This window comes from Barbus barbus (assembly GCF_936440315.1).
Source record: "Barbus barbus genome assembly, chromosome: 33".
Taxonomy (NCBI): Eukaryota; Metazoa; Chordata; class Actinopteri; order Cypriniformes; family Cyprinidae; genus Barbus; species Barbus barbus.
Window position 1 is genome coordinate 22,954,826 of NC_136761.1, and position 22,592 is coordinate 22,977,417.

Sequence of the window (22,592 nt, forward strand, 5' to 3'; positions counted from 1 at the left end):
TTAATTTTTTCTCCCTGCGTAAATGTGGTTACTATGATACGACAATGTGTTGCTATGGTCGCGTGGGTGTGCGAGCAGAGGGAATGGCAATAAAGAGAGAATTCCTTCATTGAAGATGGGAGCATATTTTTTAAATCAGTAAAAACATATGAAACGCTAAGCATTCAGAATCATCATTGCAATTTCATAATGAGCGTGACTTGCTGTATCTCATGCACATATAGCCTAAGGTTGCAAATATTTTGATTTGAGGCCTAATGCTTCAAACTGAGCATCAAGAGAGGGGGAAATGTATGGACTTACTAACGCTGCTTATCTGTGTCAGAGATGGAGAGAGTGAGACAGTAAAGTGAGTCTAACCTCATGATGAGTGAATGAGTAATGTGTGAGAGACTGTCACCATGAAAAAGCCTGCGGGTGAGAGTCTGACTGCTGAGTGTTAACATAGGGTGTTAAAAAACAGCTTCTGTGGCAAAATGAAATGACGCTTCAGGCAGATTTAACAACATATTGCAAAAATGCAAATCACACTCACATTCCACTGCTCTGCTAGATGACTTCATTCAGTTCATAAAGCACAAAGGCATATATAACACATTTGGTGTAAAATAACAACACTTTTTATGGTCCTGCCCTTCATCAAAACCTGTCAGAAAATAGCTTGTACCCTCAATGGTACACCTTCGTACCTTTGCACTTTAAGTACCTAAAGGGATAGTTCACCCAAAAATGAAAATTCTGTCATTAATTACTCACCCTCATGTTGTTCCAAACCTGTAAGACTTTCATTCATTTTCACAACACAAATTAAGATATTTTCGATGAAATCCAAGAGCTTTCTGACCCTACATAGACAGCAATGCAACTACCATGTTCAAGGCCCAGAAAGGTAGTTATGACATTGTTAAAATAGTCCATGTGACAACAGTGGTTCAACCTCAGTTTTATGAAGCTACGAGAATACTTTTTATTTGCAAAGATAACTAAAATAATCACTTTATTCTGTTCTGTAAATGTAATGCGATTGTAAGGAAGTTGAATTCTGAAAGTTACTGTATGTTTGTTTCATAATTAACTTTTAAGCACTGGAAGGAAAATATAATTCCTCATGATATGACTCTATAAGCGGTAAGGATGTAAGGACTCAGAGGGTGAGTTGAGCAAAACTGTCAGGTAATGGACTTCCCCATTCATAAATTCATATCAATGATTTAGCGGGCCAAAAAGACTCTTGCTATTGTTCGAACCCAGCCATGGTGAATGACACAGGCCATTCTGCTTCCCTACTGCCGATTGTGCGGAAGTGTTCATGCTGCGGAGATGATCACTATTCATGGGGAAAATAATGGTTCTCGGGGGGATTGAGGATGGATAAAAGCAACAATCGTAACTTTAGCCTGGAGCTAAAAAAAAGGCACTGAAGTACCTTACTTTCTCCCTCCCTCCCTGCACCTCACTCTTCCTAACCATCTCTGCCCACTCTCTTCGCTTCTAATAGTTATGCAATGCTTTATGAAACTTCATATTCACTTGTTTTTCCATTGATTTGTTGACCTTGCATTTTTCTAATTTCATACATATTTTATGTAACAAATTACATTTTTATCAGCATATTACAATTTGAGTAAATAGTTGAACTGACAAATTAACAAACATCCCATTGCATCTGATTACTGACTACTGAGATATTAAAATATTCACTTGCATTTTATAAAATTCCTTTCTTTGAAATTTTAATGTGAACCCCAACAACAAATGCACAACTACAGGTAAGGAGGATGAAGAACAAACCTGGCCACTACAAATACTATAGTTACATTGAGAACACATTGCAGTCAGATCGAAATGCACAGAGATGGGCAAAGAGAAAGAAAGACGCACACACTGATTGCTACTATCAAAGGCAGACCTGAATGGGGAAGAATAATGGATCTCTTATGGTCACTAAGAGCTGCATTACTTGAAGAGAAATTGCAGGATGTGCAGTTTAAAGGACATCTTTCTTACATTTGTGAGGTTGGTTTAGATCAGAAGCTCACAGAGGTGTTTTGTAATGTAATGCCTTTGGCTTAATATGAAATGAGATGGGAGAACAGAGAGCGAGCGACAGACTGAAAGGGGAAAAAAATCTGCTGCTTGAGGTCTGTTTTGATGTCACACATCTACATCACATCACCATGGCAACCTTGCATCAGCAACAACTTACGAAGGGAGAGAGAGGGAACGAAAAAGGAGGGTGAGAGCACAATGTGCTGGCATGTAGCGCTGGAATTGAGTAGCGAGCTTAAACAGCAAGAGTGGAAAAAAAAGACCTTTTGGAATTATAGAACGCTTTTGCTGGACTATAAATAGATTGGTAGAAGTTTTTTTTTAACAAAAAGAGAAAGAACTGTGATTTAAAGGGCAAGACATATGCAAAACTACAGCAAGCACTGACGTTTGTCAATGAAAAAGTCATGAATTAGTTGTCACCATTCACAGAACCTGAAAGAGAGATAGAAATACTTCAACAAAAGTCCACATTTTCCCACTGTTCTGAGCCCTGGGTCTAAAAATACACAGCAAGAAAAAAAAAAAAAAAAAAAAAACACCAGGCTGCAGGCTGGGGAAGTATCTCTGACAGAGATGGGGAAGGGAGGGAGGTAGTGTGTGGGTGTCTGAGTGTTACATCTGCTCACTCACAATAGTTTATATGAATCAAGCAGCACACAGCTCAACAATGCATTAGATAATTTATTATACTTAAATCTAGATGATTTAGATGCCACGACAGGTGCAACTTCATCGGCCTCTCAGTAGGCTACGGATATCACAGATAGGCCCACACGATGAGCTGGCCTCTTGACTTTAAAGGCAACCACATACCCTACTCTTTACCTCGGTCTCTCTCATCAGTTTCATAGACAGCTTCATTCCTTCCTCTTCCTCCCTTCTCTTCCTCTGGCTTCGGCAGGAGTGGGAGGTGTTGCTAGGCGACAGGTTAGCTCCTTTCTTTCAAGAGGCAGAGTGAAGACCTTGATTCTCTGTGTAAAAATAAACAGCAGTGTGGAGAGAAAGAATCTTGAGATAGAGGATAAGCATACTTCAGCTGCACAAGAGGCCAATGACATTTTTTTTCTCATTAAAGTATTTTTTGTAACTCTTCTTACTTTCAGTGCACTTGTAAAACTCTTTGATGGAAGAGCAGAATTAAACTTGCACAGATGACTTTAGAATTAGCTCACCTGGGTCCAAAAATAATAAATATGTATTTTAATGCATGTCATGATGGGTAATATAACTTGCATTAAAGCAAATTATTTTTTCCCTAATTTTTCATCTTGAAATTGCCTTCACACAAGTCTTGAAATTAGTCTCATATTGCGTTGAAAAGACTAGAAATTCAGATTCTTAAAAAAAAATTGTGAAACTACTCCATTTCCTGCATGGTTATTTTTGTCCACTGTGTGTAAAATCATAGGAGGCTTCAAGTGGGCAGAGTCAACTCAGTCATGCTCTCTGGGCACAGGCTAATGACATTTTCCTGTTCCTAGGGACATACTGCTAACAGAGAGATGTCATACTGGGCATTATCCATTTACTCACATCCGGCAGGCACTCAACTAGTATCTTTTGCCCCTAGATGATCAGAAAATCCTGATAGCAACATAACCTCTACAATTTTGGAAAGACTAAATATAGCAACTTTCCTTTACCTTATGTGTGTGATTTTGAATTATGAAGGAAATGCAATTAAAGACATAGTTCACCAAAAAAAAATTACTCACTCGCAAGGTATCCAATATGTAGATGAGTTTGTAGTGAATGTGAAAGTGGAGTGACATGTGGACAAGTATGGTGACCCATACTCAGAATTTGTGCTCTGCATTTAACCCATCCGAGTGCACACACACAGTAGTGAACACACACTGCGAACACCCCCCCGGAGCAGTGGACAGCCAATGCTGGGGCCCACAGGGAGCAGTTGGAGGTTCGGTGCTTTGCTCAAGGGTCGTGGTATTAAAGGTGGAGCGAGCGCTGCTTATTCACTCCCCCCACCGACAATTCCTGCCGGACCTGAGACTCCAACCTGTGACCTTTGGGTTACAAGTCCGACTCTCTATCCATATGACCACGACTGCCCCAGAATGTAGATCATATGCAGTGAATGGGTGCCGCCAGAAAGAGAGTTCAAGCATCTGATAAACACATCACAATAAGTAATCCACACATCTCTATGCATGTTTGTAAGAAACAAATCCAAGTTTATAACTTCAAACCATTACTTCCAGCTAAAATATGAGCCTTCTATCCATAAGCACAGATCAAGCACTGTTTTGAAGCAAAAACAGTCCAAAATGGTTGTAAACAAATATGTTGGTGGATTTTGATGTGTAACGACAACAGGAGATGGAATTTCTCAGTGGAAAAAGCAATATTATGGCTTAATGTTAAAGTAGTTTAAAGTTAAAATGTGTTAATGGATTTTTTTGAGGATTACTTGTGAATTATTGTGATGTTTTTATCAACTGCTTGGACTCGCATTCTGACAGCATCCATTCAGTGCAGAGGATCACTTGTGAGCAAGTGAAGTAATGCTACATTTCTCCAAATCTGTTTGATTAAACTTTTACATGTGCATTTACATCCACTTCATACACCGGATACTAACAAAAGGGAACCACCATTTAACTTAGCAGAATTTGCACCCAGTGATGCTCATTGACTACAGCCAAGTTACCAGAAATGGGTGCTGAAGGAAACATCCTCAACAACAATGGTGTTTCATATTTTACTGTCTCTGCTTTGACGATATCAGATAGCAGAGGCTATTCATACAAACTATACCTAGAAAAAGCTACAGAAAAAGCCTTGCACGCGTCAATGTTTCTGAATCACTCTTCTGAACAGAAAAACCCACCAACTATTTTAAGAGGTGAAATTTGTTAACGGGTGACCACTGCCAGGGTTTAATCACAAATGGATGCACTGCAGACGGATGCACTGTAATTACAAAGGATCATTAGGGATCAGCTTGATCTATAACCAGCATCAGCTTATGCATGATTCTGCCACTGAATATGAGTGCATCATAATTAGTCTAAGCAACTACAAGATGCCTTTTCCATCACATCAAAGAGAATTAAATTAAATTAAAAAAAGACTTAATTAGTCAATAGTTAGTTTAGAGCTGACCAAACAGGACATTAACTCTGATAATGAGACACAGAAGGCAAATTAAAGTCCCCGTGTATAGCAACACTCCCTGGATTCTTATGTGTTTCGTGCATCGTCTTCCTGATATTTCCGCTTTAACCACATCTGCACAAATTCTGTATTAACATAAGAACTTGAAAACATCTCTAATGTAAAGTCTGCTGAAAAGAATGTCTGCAACTGGTCTAAACCAGTAAGCTGGACTCCCATTCTGCTCAAGCTTGTCTGATAGCTATAGTTTAAGATGGGATTTGGGCTGGAAGAACAGCTAGAGATCAACAAAACCCAAAACAAAACCAGCTTAGTTTTGTTTAAGGGATAGCCTATCACGCATTTGTCATATAACCCACTGACAATTACTATTCAACCCCTAATTACTCTTACTCAAATATCTATTCTTGACCAGGAAACACAAATGTTTGATTAAAAAGACTAAATGTGTCGCAGAGGACGGTGAATCTGAGTGCGTTTTTCAGACACTAGCCATGGGATATTTTTAGAAAAGCGAAACGGTCACTTCACGCGCACTCCTCATGCGCAACAGGTTCCAGAGACTTGCGCGTGCCTCTGATGGACTGGTGAATGAGTGACGAACACAATTTGATTCCGTCTAAAATAGCATGTTACTGATAATTAAATAGATATTCCTCTCAAGGTGTATAATTTTAATGATCGCTCCTGGTCATTTATCATGAACGAAAATGAAACGCATGATTTATTGCATCGTTGAATGATCGCGGCAAGCCACAAGGATAACACTGTGGTAACTTTCCTAAAAGCACTGGAGTTTCTGCATGTTGCTAAAAATAGCTCACCTTCACTGAATAGGCTACTTCGCTTCCTCTTCAGAAAACGAATCGTCTCGAATGGCAGAACCGCAGCGAAGGCTCTGCATTAGACTTCTGTCTGTGACACTCGGCTTGTCGGACATTATGGACGGAACAAACTGTTCAGAGAGAGTGCAAAGAGGCGTCAGAAGAGCTTGTGATATAAATGAGCAATTGTTTGACAGGTGTTTTAGGTTAATTAGGGGAGACCAGGGTGTGGTGTCAAATTTAACACCAGTTTGTGGTTTATAATTTGATTTGTGATCACAATATTAGATGAAAGAGAAATTGGATCGTGTAGACATTTGAGAGTCGTTAACCTATATTTTATGCATTTTTATTTGCTTCCAAAATTATTTTCTATTTTTAACATAGATTTTTCATATATGATTGCATGTTAAATTAAAATGTTTTAAATAAAATGGAGGCGATTAAAATATTTTTTCCACAATGCACATTTTGTCATTTGTAATGTATTGTGTAATGCAACTTAAACAACATATATAACGCGTCCCCGTTACAGTTGGCATTTTTGATAGATAAGAATCATTCATGAACAAAATCCATTCAGTGAGTTAGGCATGATGGCTAACCCTACCTGATGTCCATTTAATTCTTAAAATTACTGTCTGATTCGGACTGGAGCATCTCAAGTTCATAATGAAGCAAGCAATTAAGTGTCCCCTATTACTGCGACTACATATTGCGCTGATAGATACTCAGTGAACCATTGGCTCTTGCCCACAATGTCGCCTTACGCACACAAACTCAAAAGACATAACTCAATACAGCTGCTGTCTTTATACTCGCCCAATGTTTCCCTTATAAGGACAGAGAGAAAGCATTTATGTAACAATAATTAGGCAGAGATTTCGGTGTTCTCGGTTACCCCGTCTGGTTCACTGGGGCACATGCACTGCTGCATTTAAAGTCACCACAAGCACTGCAGTGCATTGTTCCGCATGCTGCTATAATCTGCCATTTTGTGAATGAATATCCTTTGAATAATTCATTCTGTGGTCACACAGCTTGCCAGATGTGGAAACTGATGGAAATAACGCAGCGATGCACGAAATTACAGCAGTAATTGTCAGGGATTGCATCCGTGCTTCCATGCAATCCCATGCATGCACATGCAGTGCAAGACACTGGAATACAAGACATAAATCATTTTCTGAATCATATCTGAACTCGGTCGGCAACCAGCATGCCACACAAGAGGATTGGGAGAGAGTGCTCCTCTATCTCGTTCGTATGCAGCTCAGAAACAGAACCCCCCTTCTCTGTACACGTCTATACACCGGAGTGCGGTGACTCCATCTACGTTTCACACTCTATCCCCGCCCATTGCTCTGTTTTGTCCAAATCGGGCTTTTTGCGTCGCCGGAGCTCCCGATTTCAAGCCAACGTCATCAACGGAGAGAGGGGATGCTGACGTCGGAGCAGAGTCAGAGCGCGCGGTTTGGGAGGGGTGAGACGAGTTTCAGCATTGCTTACACTGATATGAAACGTATAAATCCCCCCCGGCCCCCCTTTTACTCCATCCCCCCTCCCCTTGCGCTCTTTTTTACGTCGGTGTTGGCGCGTTGGGAGCCCCCCTACACTGGTGAAGCCCCAGCCTATATAAGTTACCGGCTTGCAATGTTACTCCACCAGATTTACGGACTCCGGATATCTGGGCGAGAGACGGCTTCAGCAGCAGCCGACTGACTCAATTTCCGACCCGGAGGAAAGATCCATCCAGCCTCCGGTCCGCAACCTGAGCCAGGCGCTGTGGCGGAACCGCGGGGTGAAACCCGGGAGAGGCAGGCGAAAGGAGAAGAGCAGTTGTACTCTGGACATGTGCTGAGATGACACACCTGTGAACGCGCGTAAACTCTTTTGGGAAGGAGCCTCACACTTTTCTCAACTTGCAACGTAGTCAACACTTTCAGCGAAGCTCAGAACGAGTCCTCAGCGTTAGTCACCGCAATGTATCGGTCCACCAAAGGAGCGTCGAAAGCTCGAAGAGACCAGATAAACTCGGAGATTAGGAACCTGAAGGACTTGTTGCCCATCTCCGATGCAGACAAGTCTCGTCTCTCCTATCTTCACATCATGTCGCTGGCTTGCATGTACACGAGAAAGTCTGTCTTCTTCAGTCAAGGTAAATATAATTTCAGTTGTTTTGGAAAAACAGTCGAATAAAAGCCTTTTATGTAATCCTCGAAGCTACATGGATCTGAGTTTGTGTTGAGGCAATACTTCATATTACGCTCTTGTTGCCGCGAATTGATGCAACAGGTGCATCTTTAATTAATTATTTTTTTTTAACAGTACCTGGGCTGATTATGCGTATAAAATACAGAGAACTATTTGTAAGATACAAAAGAACATGTAGTTCAAACAGCGCTTTGAAATTATATTTCTCTCCATGGTGCTGAAACACAAACGCTGTCCATGGTGCTGAAATTAAATCGCATTCGTGGATCTCTTTTTCTTATAAATGAAATGTAATAGTTTATTCAGACATAAAATTACTTCTTTCAGATACAGCTGCAGATAGCAGTGCTGAGGAAACTGCGGCATTCCTCACATTTCATGAACTGAATGAGTTGGTACAAATGATGCCAGGCTTTCTTCTGCTATTGACTGGAGACGGGAAGTTACTGTACCTGTCAGACAGCGTCTCAGAGCACCTCGGACACTCAATGGTGAGTCAAGCAGACAAAAAAGTTATTCTCATTAAATCTTTATAGGCTTCCTCTCCCTTTCATCTCAGGTTATTTCAGCCTATACGCAATATGAAAGAAAGACGAAGTTCACCAACAGTGTATTCTTTTTTGAATATTTAGGTAGATTTGGTCGCTCAAGGGGACAGTGTGTACGACATAATAGACAGTGCAGACCACTTTATTATGAGGAGTAACTTGGTGCCTCCAACTTCACCTGACACAGGTAAGATCTTAAACAAATGCCACACAGATACATAATATAAATCAGATTTCTAAGTGCTCATTATTTTTGTGCTTTTCCTCCTTAGATCGCCTGTTTCGCTGCAAATTCAACACCTCCAAATCAGTGCGTAGGCAGAGTGCAGGCAATAAGCTTGTTTTAATCCGTGCCCGCTGCCTGTCACAAACTCCCATCGAGTCTTCCCCAGGATCCTACTGGACTTCCAACCCAGTGTGGGTATGTTTCTGTACTCCTCTGGAGCCTCACACATCCCGAGGTGGAACTGCCCCGGACAGAGAACCACCTTCATCTCCTGCACTAGAGAGCAGCTTCTTCCTGCCATGTTTCCGTTCTCAGCACAGCCGTGACATGAGACTTCAGGAAGCACAAGACAGGTAAGGTTAAATGCCTTATGTGTATTTATAAAACTAAAATACCAATAATAATGAGCTTTAAGAAAATAAACATTTTCTTACATTTTTCCTTTTTTTTCAACTTTCAGTGTGAATGTTTATTTGGGTCTAAATGTGGAGACTCTACGGTCCCAATCTTGGTACAGCTTCCTGCATCCTCAGGATCTTTCACATGCCTCAGCCCAGCACTGCAGCCTATGTGAGTCTCACTCCTGAATGACTAAACACACAAAACTCAGCTTTATTTGCTTGGTTAGGCCCAGCATGAGCACTCTTCTAGCTCACAGTTGCCTATCAACATTTGACACTTACAGAGAGCAATACAGAGTAATGCGCATCTGCTGTAAAAAAGCATTTCTGACCACCCGCCAAGACTTGACATAAAACCTCACAAGAAGTTGAATGTGTTTTGACTTGCCCATCTTTTTTCCACACACAGTGAGAGAGGGAGGAGAGGGCAGGGCTGAGATGGTGGTTCGTGTAGAGACTGCAGATCACTCATGGGTCTGGCTTTACATGGTCTTGCAGCTGGAAACTGGGGAAACCCCTATTGTCAGTAACAATTACATTATCAGGTAAGGCTCAGCCTACATCTGTAAAGTCAAGACTAACAATCAAAGCTAAAACAAGTAAGAATATCATTAATTCTGTGTTTCTTTCTCTTTGTCACAGTGAGACAGAGGCTTGGTCAGTCAGGGAGCAGCTGAGCTCTGAACAAACCCAGCTCTCCTTGATGCTGGGCTCAAGCACTTCCCAACAAGAAAGCCTAAGCTTACAGAGTCCAGAAACACTCTCAAGCCCTGACCAAGTGTTTACACCAGGAAGCAGTGGCCTCTCCGGTCAGTCATTTGACTTCAGCACGGCCGCATGCAGTGCAGGATCTACTGAGGAACAAGGTGGCAGCTCTTCAATGGAGCCTGCACAACTGCAGAGTGGCCCACGTTCCAGTCTCTCCTCTTTGGAAGAGGAGAGCTTCTTCCAACATGAACCCAGCGAACCTGTGGCCAGTCCTGCTTCTGCATCATCTCCCATTCCAGTTACGGTTGCAACAGTGTCTGAATTGGACTTTCTCACTCAGAATATTCTGCTGCCACCAGCATTCCAGATAGATCCTCCTTTACCAGCCTTGCCCCTTCCTCTTCCACCTGTGCCTACCTCCCAGGCCCAACTGACCAAGGAGTTTGTGTGCACACCCCCATACACACCTCAACTAGGAGGAAGCAATTTCCCCTTCGGGGAACCTCATTTTAGCTTCGATCCTACCGGGGCTACCTCACCACCTCCTCTTGCTCCAACTGCAACAGTATCAACGACGATGGCTCCATCTCTTTCTCCATCTGCGCCAACGAACCCACAAGGCAGCCCACCTCCGACGACGACGACAACACTCTCAACTATTTTGCCTCTCACTATAACAACTCCAACCACAGAGATTCTCTTCCCAGTGGAGCCTTGCAGTGGGTCGCTCTATGAGAAACTCCCTCCTACTCCTGACAGTCCAAGTGATGGTGACTGCACAGTTATGACTTTACCAGAAGTCCGCGGTCCGTTGTATGTTGATGTCCCCCATGGGCCGCTACCTTACCCACCAGAAGGTCTCCTCACACCTGAAGCCTCACCTGGAAAACAGCCCAGTCTACCCTTCTTCTCCTCGCTACGTGAGAGAGAAAAAGAGAGAATGGAGATCTCGCTTTTAGCCCAACACATCAGCACACTAGTAGAGGGCTTCTACCTAGATCCACTCCTGACCAAGCTGGTTCCTTCCACCATTTCTGAACGCTCTCAGTCTCCATCTCTTGATTCTACGGGACTTGATTCAATCCCACTGTTGGGCGAATTCTACCCACTCAAGTCCTGGAAAGGCCTGGCCCTGCCCATCTTCCCTGATGATGACTCTCTGTTTGAGGAGAGTATCATGGAGACCCTTCTGCAGGACCTCACGTCCTCCCCTCCCCTCTCACCCACACCCTCTTCCTACTCTCACTCCAGCCCCCCCTCCTCCCCCTCCACTCCTGAGTGCTGGTGCCCAACCTTGCACTTTGACGGGATCTCTGCTGTGAGTGCCAGTCCCTTCTGTAGCGTCCAATCGGCGCACTGTAACAATGAGGCCGGGCGAGGGGCTATGATGTTGTCAGTCAACACAGGCAACATGGCAGATGGGAAGGCGGCAGGTGAAGTTCCCATGGAGATAGAGGTAGAATCATCGCCTCTGTTCACGGGCATATCAACATCTCCACCACTGCAGCTGACTGCCTCCCCCGCCTCCCCAGTCTCCTCGCCTGTCAGCCCTGCATCGCCCGGCCTGCCCTGCGCCCAGTCCCTCCTCGAGGAGCTGGCCGCCCTGGAACCCATGTTTGGGGCAGGTGCCTCGATCGCCCCCAGCCTGGGGCAACAACCTGAGTTGTATCAACTCCAAAGTCATGCGCCGCAACAGTGCTTCCACAAAGGTGAGAAGCTGAACCTTTTTCTGATCATTTTGCTTTGTTGCCATTTTTGTCAAACTGAATAACTGTTACTGGTTTTAATATTTTGTCCCCGTTCCCTTTTTTTGTCTTTCAGATGGGAGTGGAAGTGATCCTCCGTTCTAAAATAAGTCTGTGACTTACTTCATTAAGTATGGCATATTGTCATATTTCATGGAGCTACTTTTGCTGAAAAGTGAATATTAATTAACTGTATAAATATATACATAATGTATATAATGCCAACAAAGACTTGAACTTCCTCAAATCCATTGAGAGTAAATTGTCACGTTCACAATTGTTCATCTAATTATCCATTCATTTATATTAATAATAGTGCAACCCTTTGGTAGCAATGCAATATACTAGTCTTAAACAAGTCCTAAAAGGACTAAGAGGTCAATTTATGTCTTTCTGCTATAATGTAACATGAGCTTATATGAGTGTGAGTTACAGCTCTGACTTTGTAAGTGTAAACCGACTTACAGACTTGCATTTGTATTCACTTGTAGTGAAAAACTCAGTTGTGAACTTTGAGGACATGAAAAAAAGCTTTCAGTAAGAAACAACAGATAGCTTATAGCTCAGTGCTTGTCAACCAGCATCACACACACAAAGCCCAATGTGTGGAAAGTATTCACATAATAGATCAATATTTGGTCATTTCAAAAAGTGACCAGTTTCTAAAAGTATCAGTATCAGCATGTTTCCCACAGCTGATTCACTTTGCTCTCCAATCTTCCAGCTCAGTAACTGTAATGTCAGAAACAGTATTATATATGACAGAATTCAGACTCCATTGGGCTTTGAGTTTGTGAATGCAATTCTTGGACATATCATTTCAAATGTTTCAATGTGATGTGCAAATGTGAACAAATTCCACTTTGTGTGCAAGACAAATCAAGTTTTCACATTGTTCTCCTACTGGCCGGTGGACACAAGCTGCAGCGGAAGCCACCAGGGAGAAGGACAAAATATTGTGCATGGCTTTGCATGCACGGACATTACTGGACTTATTTCTAGCTACTACTGAGTGACGGAGTAACAAATCCATTCGACCAGCTACTCCGATGGGCATGGCTAGAAGGAATTGCACTGGACTTTTGCAGCATCAATATTTGTAATGCTTGCAATCTGCTTAAACTCTTGAGTGCCTGGCACATCAAGAGGTTGCAGACCTAAGAGAAACAGCACCTTTATTCAGTGAATACCACGGTGACATCGTAACTTTGCTGTCTGCGGTGTGGAGTGGTGACAATGACTGTGTGAATGATCGATTCTTCTTTTTTGAGAGGGGTTAAAAAAAAACGAAGCAAAGTTTTGTTTTAAAAAATGAGCGAGAAAATACAGATGGGGTCCTATTTCTATTCAGTTACAAATCGACACGGGTTGAGAATGGTTCTATTCCCATGGTGTCGACATGCTAACGTAGAGTTGTCTACGGTCAAGTAAAGGATTGATTCCTATGTTCTAGCTATTTACATGCTAAGTTTAAAAATAAAAAGTATTTTATTGTATGTATGCTGATTTACAGGGTGTTTGGTGCACGTGCCTCTAGCTAGGCATGATGCGGAACGGTTAAAGATTGTAATCATTTGTACATTTGTACAATCAACAGTCTGTACATATCAGAGAAATTTCTATCGTATGAGACGAAAACATACTTGACATATGCTATTTATGAAGAATGGACATTGTGGATCAGTGTTCTTTTGTGTCGCTGATAAATGTATTTGGTCGTCAAAACAGAGGCATTTATATTAAAAGTGCACTTAAAAAGTACTCATGTGTGGGTTTCTAGTTCCTCCTAATGCTTCCCTTTTGATAACCACTGTCCTTTCCTCGCTCCCATTCCTCCATCACCCCTGTCGCCATATCCCTTCTTTTCAGTGCATTCTCCTCACTCTTTCCCTGGAGCGCGGACTGCTCAGCAACAGCACTGACGCACGCTCGCGATGAGACGCTATCTGACTCAGACTGACGCACACACTTGACATAGAGGCGCTCACACAGACCGCCAGCTTCCCACTTTGACGCACTCACGTACTGAATGCCACACGCACGTAGCCCCCCCTCCTCTCTCTCTTTTTCTCTCAGCCCACACTCAATGTACCTGCTATTTTGACGTCGCATGACAGCGTTACCAGACTCCATATATGGGGTTTCCTGCTCAGGGGCACCAATTTTAGTTCCCTCCTCCCTTTCCTCACAGCATCCTTCCCAATAAGGAGAGAGAGAGAGGAGAGCTGTGTTGCTATGCTAATGAATTTAACGCACAAGGGCCAGTCAGCCAATTAAAGCAACCGATGTTAAGTCAAAAGATGTGATTCAAAGCCTCCTCCCAATTCTAGCTCTTTTATGTAAAGCTAACTCTTTTCTTTCTCTCCCTCTTTCCTTCTATTTTTAGACACAATGCACCTTGGGGAGCTTAAATATAATCAAACATCATAAGTATAGTAACCATCTGTCATAAAAGAGTAGAACAGAGCTGTGCGTCAGCATGTGAACATTTTGTTCCAGCCTCTTATTGCTCCCCCATTGCAGCTTACTGAGACTAAACAGTGTCACAGAAACCCAGATTGGCTCTCTTACACCATCTGGTGTCAAATAGAATGCATCTATGTAGTAATCCTAAAAATACAGCATCCTAAAATTAGGATAACAGCATGTGTTAACCATAAACTAGAACAATGGGGAAAATTACACCCCATAAACCGAATATTTTTCTATCTGCGTATTTCCGAAAATTACTATTCATAGTTGTATGGTAAAATAAAAACTACAGTAAAACAGTCAAATAAAAACTACAAAATTGAACAGCCACTAGATAGATAGATAGATAGATAGATAGATAGATAGATAGATAGATAGATAGATAGATAGATAGATAGATAGATAGATAGATAGATAGATAGATAGATAGATAGATAGACACTTCTGCTGCTATTGAGGTGGAATACGGGTAAGGTTTATGGGTGGGGTAAGGTGTAAGGGATGGGTCAACAGTGTAATTACAAATGTAATTAAAGAAATTAATTACAGATGTAATTACATGTAAAATCATGCATGTATGCAATAATTGCATTCTATCAAATTATTAATTTAAATGTAAGTACATAGTAGTTAAGGCCACTTAATATAAAGTAGGACCTAACACATTACCTAGAAAATATAACTTTTTCCTATTGGACTGGCTGAATGTCTGAGTGGATGGTCCCTGAGTCCATAGCACCCCTGTAAAAAATATAGTATAAGGTATTAGTATAGTATATAGTATACTATAGTATACTAGTATAATATATAGTATAAAGTATTCAGGAATCAAACAATGTTTTTGTATATATAGCACACAGAGAAAATATTACTAGGGGTATATACAAAATGAAACTAAAATGCCCCCTTGTGGAAATATACAATACACACACTTTAGAAAGTAGAAGCCTGCACTTAACTTACTGATTAATATTTGACCTAATACTTTTACTTTTTGAAACTTCGTTTCATATGTCTTTTTCGATTGTGACATGAAATGTAACATGAATTACAGCACAGCAGTTGTGGGGTGGCATGATTTTAATTTATCACACAGCTATGTAATGATGACACTCCGTTTTGTCTCTTTAAAAGCTAAATAACTGATTGCATTCATTATGCAGAAGACTTTTGAAGTTAGTAGAGGCGGCTGACAAAGGTTAGTTCACATCAAAGTAAAGCCACTCACTGGGGCTCGAAGACGATCAGTCAGAAGCCAAGATCAGAGGAGAAGCGTCTGAGAAATTTGTCTCAGATTTTAGACAAAAGCATCTAGTTACGCCTGTTTGAAAATGATATGCACACAGGGACACAGATCTAGCTGGATTCTCAGGATAAAGGCTCACATAGTATTTTGTGAAGCACACTCCATCCAGCATATAGAGGAGGGAGTTACACTCACCAATGGATGATTATCTGTGTCTGTTAGCATTCTGCAACAGTCTTTAAAGATGCAGTGCCACCATGTGGGCATTCAAGGAGCCTTCTGTGAATTAAATTGTAATTTATGAAAAGTCCAAAGAATTAAATGTAGCCTTTTCAATAAAATAAGGGCTCAGATTTAGTCATTAAGAAAGCAGGTTTACATCACAAATTAACTAACGTTAACTAATGGGATCTTATTGTAAAGTGTTACCAGAATGAATTAGCCTATTCATTCTCCAGTGAGAAACCCAGTGGAAACAAAGCCAAATTAGAAACAATATGGAAATACCGAAATGAAAACGTTTCCATGTAAAGATTCATATTCATGCAGAGAAAGCGGACTTATAAAAAATGCTGAGAGAAATGCAATAGGTAGGCTACAGTACACAAAAGGTAAAAAGGTATCGGAATAAATTCTGATGAGGAGACTTAATCAAATTGCTAATTAAAAGTAAAGGAGCAATCAGTTTTTTTAATCGTTTTTTACGAAGCAAGCTGAATTAATACTATGAACCTTTTGACCCGTTTTGTTGGTGTTTTTAGAGTTTTTTCCCCCACATAAATAAATAAATAAATAGAAAAGCAAAAAAGAATGCATTAGCTTATGTATTCAGAATAATCACAGGATACGTATTCCAACTTCTATCTCAGTATTCTAAATAAATTGCAGCATATAAATAAATAAATTAATTAACTAAATTGCAGCAAGAGTTACCAGAAGGAAGTTTCGGTAAATGAGGTCACATTTTAACATTCAACTAACCTGGAAAGCCTTTTCCAAGTCTTCTCTTGAGTGCCTCCATCTTCAAATTGCTCATTTGGTTACACTCATACAGTTTTGCAGTTCTTTGAAGTGAAGCAGACATTAAGCTCAAATTGCATCTCAGCATCATTTCAGCTAACGTGGCGCAGGCTTCTTCTAATGTTTGGTATTTCTAAGAAAATTGTTCAAATGTAGACATACAACAAGTAGGCCTACATTTTTGCTAGAATTTTACACACCAGACCCTAAATAAATATTCATTATGGCAACTACTCATCAATACACTCTCACTTTTGCACGGACTCTGGCTACTGTTAATATGCACAAGACTTTTTCATTTTTGTTTATGCCTCAGGCAACTCCATCCTTTTATGGACTAAAAAATGAGAGGAAATAGACCTTAGTCAGGACAGACGCCATATTGAAATTTACGCGGATGAAAACGAGGCTGTAGACATAAAGCTACTAGATTGCTTATATTTAAACAATTTAAAGGGGTCATGAACTACCTTTTTGTTATTTTGTACTGTTCTCTGATGTCCCCTTATAATGTTATCAAGATTTCTACATCAAAAAACATAATTAATAAGTAATAGGCTATTTCTGTCCTGTTTTAATGCCCCTCATGGGAATAGGTGTGGGATTGTAGACTCGGAAGTAAACACTGTGTACTGTATGTTTGACAGCCTACATTCCTCATAGATGGATGCTGCTGTGATTTAGGTTAAAAAACGCCTACATATCAAACATAGCAAACGATCTGTAACAACAGACGAAGCAATAGTGACTATGTAATAAAACCAGTTAAAGTTACTCACACTTGTGTGGTGCGACATCAGATCCAATATCAGCAAAGCATCGTCTCATCGTTTCAATCTTTCTGAAAATCTCACGTCAAATTGTGCCTTGTTTGTAAATGAATGGTAAAATGAAAGGAACAAAGGATCTAGTTCTTACTGATGTGGTCTGGAACTTCATTAAAAATAAGTTCATCCACTCTTTCCTAACGTTGGAATCAGAAGGAAGGCAACGCAAACATTGTTTTCCCACAACTTGGCACTGCATAGCACCATCTTTATCATTTGGTTTCTGCATAGACCAGCATTTTCCCCTCTGGTTATTTAAACTACATGTATGAATTGGTGGGCGGGGCTAAATAGGCAGTGATGTAGAATTGGTGGGCGGGGCTAAACAGGCAGTGATGTAGAAGCAGGTGTTGATCTTCTTTGAGGCGGTGTTTAGCCACACTGTCACATCATAGTTGTACATTCCACAACCTGTCGTTTTGGCAGACTGGCTTCAATATTAGCTGTTTTTAGACTAACAAGAAAGTTTTGAGTTCTGAAATTTACAGGATATGTGAAAACATCAAGGGAATTTTGGCTTCTCAGTTCATGACCCCTTTAAAAACAGTTTTATGAAGATATCGTCTACTGTAAATTTCTTTGGAAATATTTTTTGTCAGCTGAATAATTGGCATGTTGTTAAGGGGTTAAACTACAGTACGAATCCACGAAACACACTGTACCTCTCACAGCCTCATTTTCATTCCTATCAAAAATTAAACATGGCGCTTCCTGATTAAAGTCTGTGCTATATTTTTGCAAGTACTGCTCACTGCAGAGCCAAATGACCTCCAGCTCCCCGCTCTGGATGTCCAGCTCCACCTCTGTGTGAACTAATGCGTGGGGTTATGTTTAGTGATAGGGTAAGGGGTAGGGTTAGGGTGTGGTTGGGTGTCTAGCTCCACCCATAGCTAGAGCTCCAGCTCCTCTCATTTGGCTCTGCAGTAGCCCCCCTCTTTATTTTTGATTCCTACTAGTGGGGTCCTATATACTTTCTGCAATATTCAGGAGGTAGTGTAGTGTGGGGTTCACTACAGGTAAATAATAATGAAGAGGGGTTGAATTACATAACACCAAATCTCATTTGTATAGCAAAAACGCACTGTGGATCTTACATGACCACATGACCGTGTCTGGAAAAGACTCTTGCCTCTAAACCCCTACAGGGCTTATGTGAGATTTTGCACTTTGACAAGCTTCATCTAATGCATAAGATACAGATTCTGATGCCTTTTACCCTTTACAAACACCAACTATAACAGCCATCACTCGATATGAGCCTCAAAATGGGGGAAAAAACAAGAGGCCATATGAGAAATCACATCCTCTTTATGTTATCATCTCTCGTCCTTCCCTGTTCTTGTGAAATTGCAGTCAGCGACATGGAGAACAGTCCGTCACAGAAGCCTGGATAGAGTGCAGTCACCACAATCTTGTTCAAATCAGAGAGAGCCAAATGGTCTACTGCAGTACTCACTGAAAAAAAAATCTCTGCCCTTCATTCACTTTCGACAAGCGTTTGGAAAACAATCACAAATGCACTTGACTTTAAGGAAAGTGATTTGACAGTGCTTGTGAAGTCACTGGGTCAGACGGCTACTCCATCACAGACCAAATTACATCCATTACACATTTTCCCTTTGCCTACACAGCCTGACACTTCCAAGGTTTCTTTCCCAAGCTGTATCTCAATAGTCAAGTCTATATCCTAACAGGCAATCATGATGTTCATGTTTATAATAAGAAATGGTTCATCCCAATTTTATTTTATTATTATTTTTTTTGCTGTACATTTTGTTCACCCTAAGGCCATCTAAGATGTAGTCATGTAGATGAGTTTGTTTCTTCATCTGAACAGATCTGGAGAAATTTTGCATCACAAATGGTTCCTCTGTAGTGAATGGGTGCCGTCAGAATGAGAGTCCAAACAGCTGATAAAAATCACCATAATCCACAAGTAATCCACATGACTCCAGTCCATCAATATATGTGACTCTGGACAACAAAACCAGTCATAAGGGTCATTTAAAAAAAAAAATTGATATTTATACATAATTTCAAATAAATCAACTTTCCATTCGTGTATGGTTTGTTAGGATAGGGCAATATTTGTCAGATATACTATTTGAACATCTGGAGGGTGCAAAGAAATCAAAATATTGAGAAAATCACCTTTAAATAGGTCCAAATGAAGTTCTTAGCAACGCATATTACTAATCATTAAAATTAAACAAACTACTACATCTTGGATGACCTGAGCAATAATATAGTTTACATTTTGCAACAATACAAGCAATCAAGCGGTTGGTATATGCTACGCTTTATGTGAGTAGAGTGTATATATGCAGGTAAAGCTTATACTATAGGCTACAGCTTTTAATGTATGCAAATAGAGTGCTGCAGCCATGATGTCAAACCCCAGAAGACTAATTCGTCTTGGGTTCCCTTGAGATTTTTCCTATGGGTTTTTATAAAGGGGTTTTTCAATCCATGAATAAAATAAGGTGTGTGGTAAACTGCACACACTCACACCCAAATCGGTGTTATGTAGTTACTTATTACAAACATACAAACATAACTGCTTAAAAAAAATCATGTTTTCATTATGGTTGTGTGTAATTTACTTTGTAGAACAAAACATCCAAGTGTTGTCAATTTATATTTACCACAGATCTTGTTTATTATAGAAATTAATCTTGAAAGAACCCAAATCTATCTATCTATCTATCTATCTAAAACCCCAAAGCTATACAGTCATGGCCAAAAATATTGGCACCTTGGTAAATATGACCAAAGAAGGCTGTGAAAATTAATCTGCATTGTTAATCCTTTTGATCTCTTATTTAAAAAAAAAAAAAAAAAAAAAAAAAAAAAAAATCACAAGAATCTAACCTTTCATTGGATAATAAGAATTTAAAATGGGGGGGAAATATCATTATGAAATAAATGTTTTTCTCAAATACATGTTGGACACAATTATTGGCACCCCTAGAAATTCTTATGAGTAAAATATCGCTGAAGTAGAGATGCAGATTAACAATGCAGATTAATTTTCACAGCCTTCTTTGATCATATTTACCAAGGATGCCGAAATTTTGGGCCATGGCTGTATACTGAATATATAGTGTTAAAAATATCCTTATTTTTCAATGCATATCAACCTTTGTCACAGTGTTGCCGAAAGGGCAACCTACTTCAGCAAAGATTTCAGAAGGCACAGCAGCTATAAAAAAGCCTGTATTATTACCCAGAGATAGTTAGGAGAGATGGGTAAGCCAATGGATGTGAGAGAAAGAGTAGGGCTCAGAGGCCTAGAAAAGGTTGTAGGAGGCAGAGAAAAGAAAAGAGAAAGTGGGGGAGGTAGAGAGAAGTCAGGAGGCAGGATAGAATCAACAATGAGAGATACTGAGGAAAAAAATACACTTCAATACATTTGGATGCAAATGAGCAGCATTTTATTAGAAAAACATCCATGTGAACGGAGGGGGGGGGGGGGGGGGGGGGGTTTGTATTGATAAATAACTCTAGCACACAGCAGCTCCTCATTTCTTCTTTACTGCTGCTGCTGCTTCAGTGGCTGCTGCCTCTGCTTCTGCCTTCAATCTCTCCTCACGCTCTCGGAGAAACTCCCTGTACTCTTCTGGTGACAGGCTGACATAGGGATGACAGGAGAGGAGAGGGGGAGCATCGTGAGAGTGGCCGAAGAGGGAACAGACAGAGAAGACGGAGATTAGAGGCATATCAACAGATACATCTACATTACATTAGAATTTAAAACATTTCTAGCAATCGATTGAAATGCAAGGCGAGCATTGCTCTTCCCTCATGCACAAATGATGGGTCTGGGCATTTATGCCTCAGTGACATGGTTCATTTATTAAAGAGGTTCGGTTTAAGAAAAGACAAGACTCTGCTAACAGAACAGGCTGCTTTGCCTGTCTAAATGCTGCCAAATTTCAATGGCTCAATGACATTTGATGTCGCAGAGACTGAGGATATAGAAAAGGTAGCTGTCAAGCAAACACTCCTCTACTGAATCGTCTCAATACATAAGATAGCAGCATCCCTTACAATTTCTCAGCGTTATTAAGGCATTAATTATACAAAACATGAATTTTATGATTCATTTTTAAAAGGCTGCAGATCAAGCGCAATTCACAACAGTGAGAAATGGCATAAAATTCCAAACGAGCATGAGAACTGAAGTCATTGGCGAGCGTGTGAAGTAAGACTTGATTTATTCAGCCATTATTTATTCACATCTCTTATTAAGGTTTTTACTAGGTGGTGGGATGCCTGCAATATTTATACAAGGAAAAGATGGATGTTTAAAACTCACAGTGGAGACCAGACATGCAGAAAACACAAAAGCAAGCATAAATGCTTGAAAATAGTTTTTAATAGAAATCATGCCTACGAATGCATTTCTAAATAAAACTATTATTTCAATTAGATTTTTTTTTAAAGAGATATACTACCATTCAAAAGTCTGGAAAAGGCAAGATTTGTAATGTTTTTGAGACAAGTCTCACCCAGGCTGCATTTATTTGATCAAAAATACAGTAAATATTGTGGAATAGTGTTAAAATGTAAAATAACTGTTTACTATTTTAATATATTTTAAAATGTAATTTATTCCTGTAATGTTAAAGCTAGATTTCAGTGTCACATGTCCTTCAGAAATCAATATGCTGATTATTTATTTTTATTATTAGCAATGCTGGTATCTTAATAATTAAATAATATAATTATACTGATTAATGATCAATTTAATGCATCCTTTCATTTTTGGCTATTACATAATACTTGTACCTTTATTTCTGTTATTCTGTAGCTTTGAAGACTTTACTAATGTTTTACATTGTGAAAAATGGCAAGAATGAAAGTATGCAAACATTGTATTGTATGTTGTGAAGAATGCAGCGGAATGAAGTTTAAAGGACTCTCACTCATTGACGACTTTGATGCCGAGGGACCTGGCTGAACCGATGATGCTCTTGACAACGTTCTGCATAGAGATGTCTCGCAGCTTAAAGCTGTCATCCTGTGATTTGACCTGTGCAATCTCATATACGGCCCTCAGCGTCACCATACCTGCGATCTCATGCCCTGAGTGGAGGAACAAGGTGGGAGGGGAAAGAGAGGGGTGATGAAACACAGTAGCACAGAAAGAGAAACCAGCAGGAGGTGTGGTT

The 22,592-nt window shown here is 40.3% G+C and overlaps 2 protein-coding genes across 5 annotated transcripts in view; one reads left to right on the forward strand and one right to left on the reverse strand.

Annotated features, from left to right (window-relative positions):
* Positions 1–7,994: 7,994 nt before the first annotated feature.
* Positions 7,995–11,958, forward strand: LOC306853577 (neuronal PAS domain-containing protein 4A; the record flags this gene model as incomplete). The annotated part of the gene is made up of 8 exons (XM_079391092.1): positions 7,995–8,169; positions 8,553–8,716; positions 8,858–8,960; positions 9,046–9,352; positions 9,460–9,569; positions 9,810–9,945; positions 10,043–11,817; positions 11,930–11,958. 8 exons carry the CDS (start codon positions 7,995–7,997, stop codon positions 11,956–11,958), a joined length of 2,799 nt encoding a protein of 932 aa, XP_079247218.1.
* Positions 11,959–20,826: 8,868 nt separating this feature from the next.
* Positions 20,827–22,592, reverse strand: part of LOC306853599 (large ribosomal subunit protein uL11m-like) — a 29,051-nt gene continuing 27,285 nt past the window's right edge. For 2 of the 4 annotated variants that reach the window (XM_079391131.1, XM_079391130.1), the window contains 2 exons: positions 22,347–22,506; positions 20,827–21,048 (listed from right to left, as the gene is read on the reverse strand). In XM_079391131.1, the coding sequence (XP_079247257.1) occupies positions 20,940–21,048; positions 22,347–22,506 (269 nt within the window). In that variant the 3' untranslated portion in view covers positions 20,827–20,939. The remainder of the gene's footprint in view (positions 21,049–22,346; positions 22,507–22,592) is intronic. The other 2 variants (XM_079391133.1, XM_079391132.1) reach the window with 1 other exon arrangement.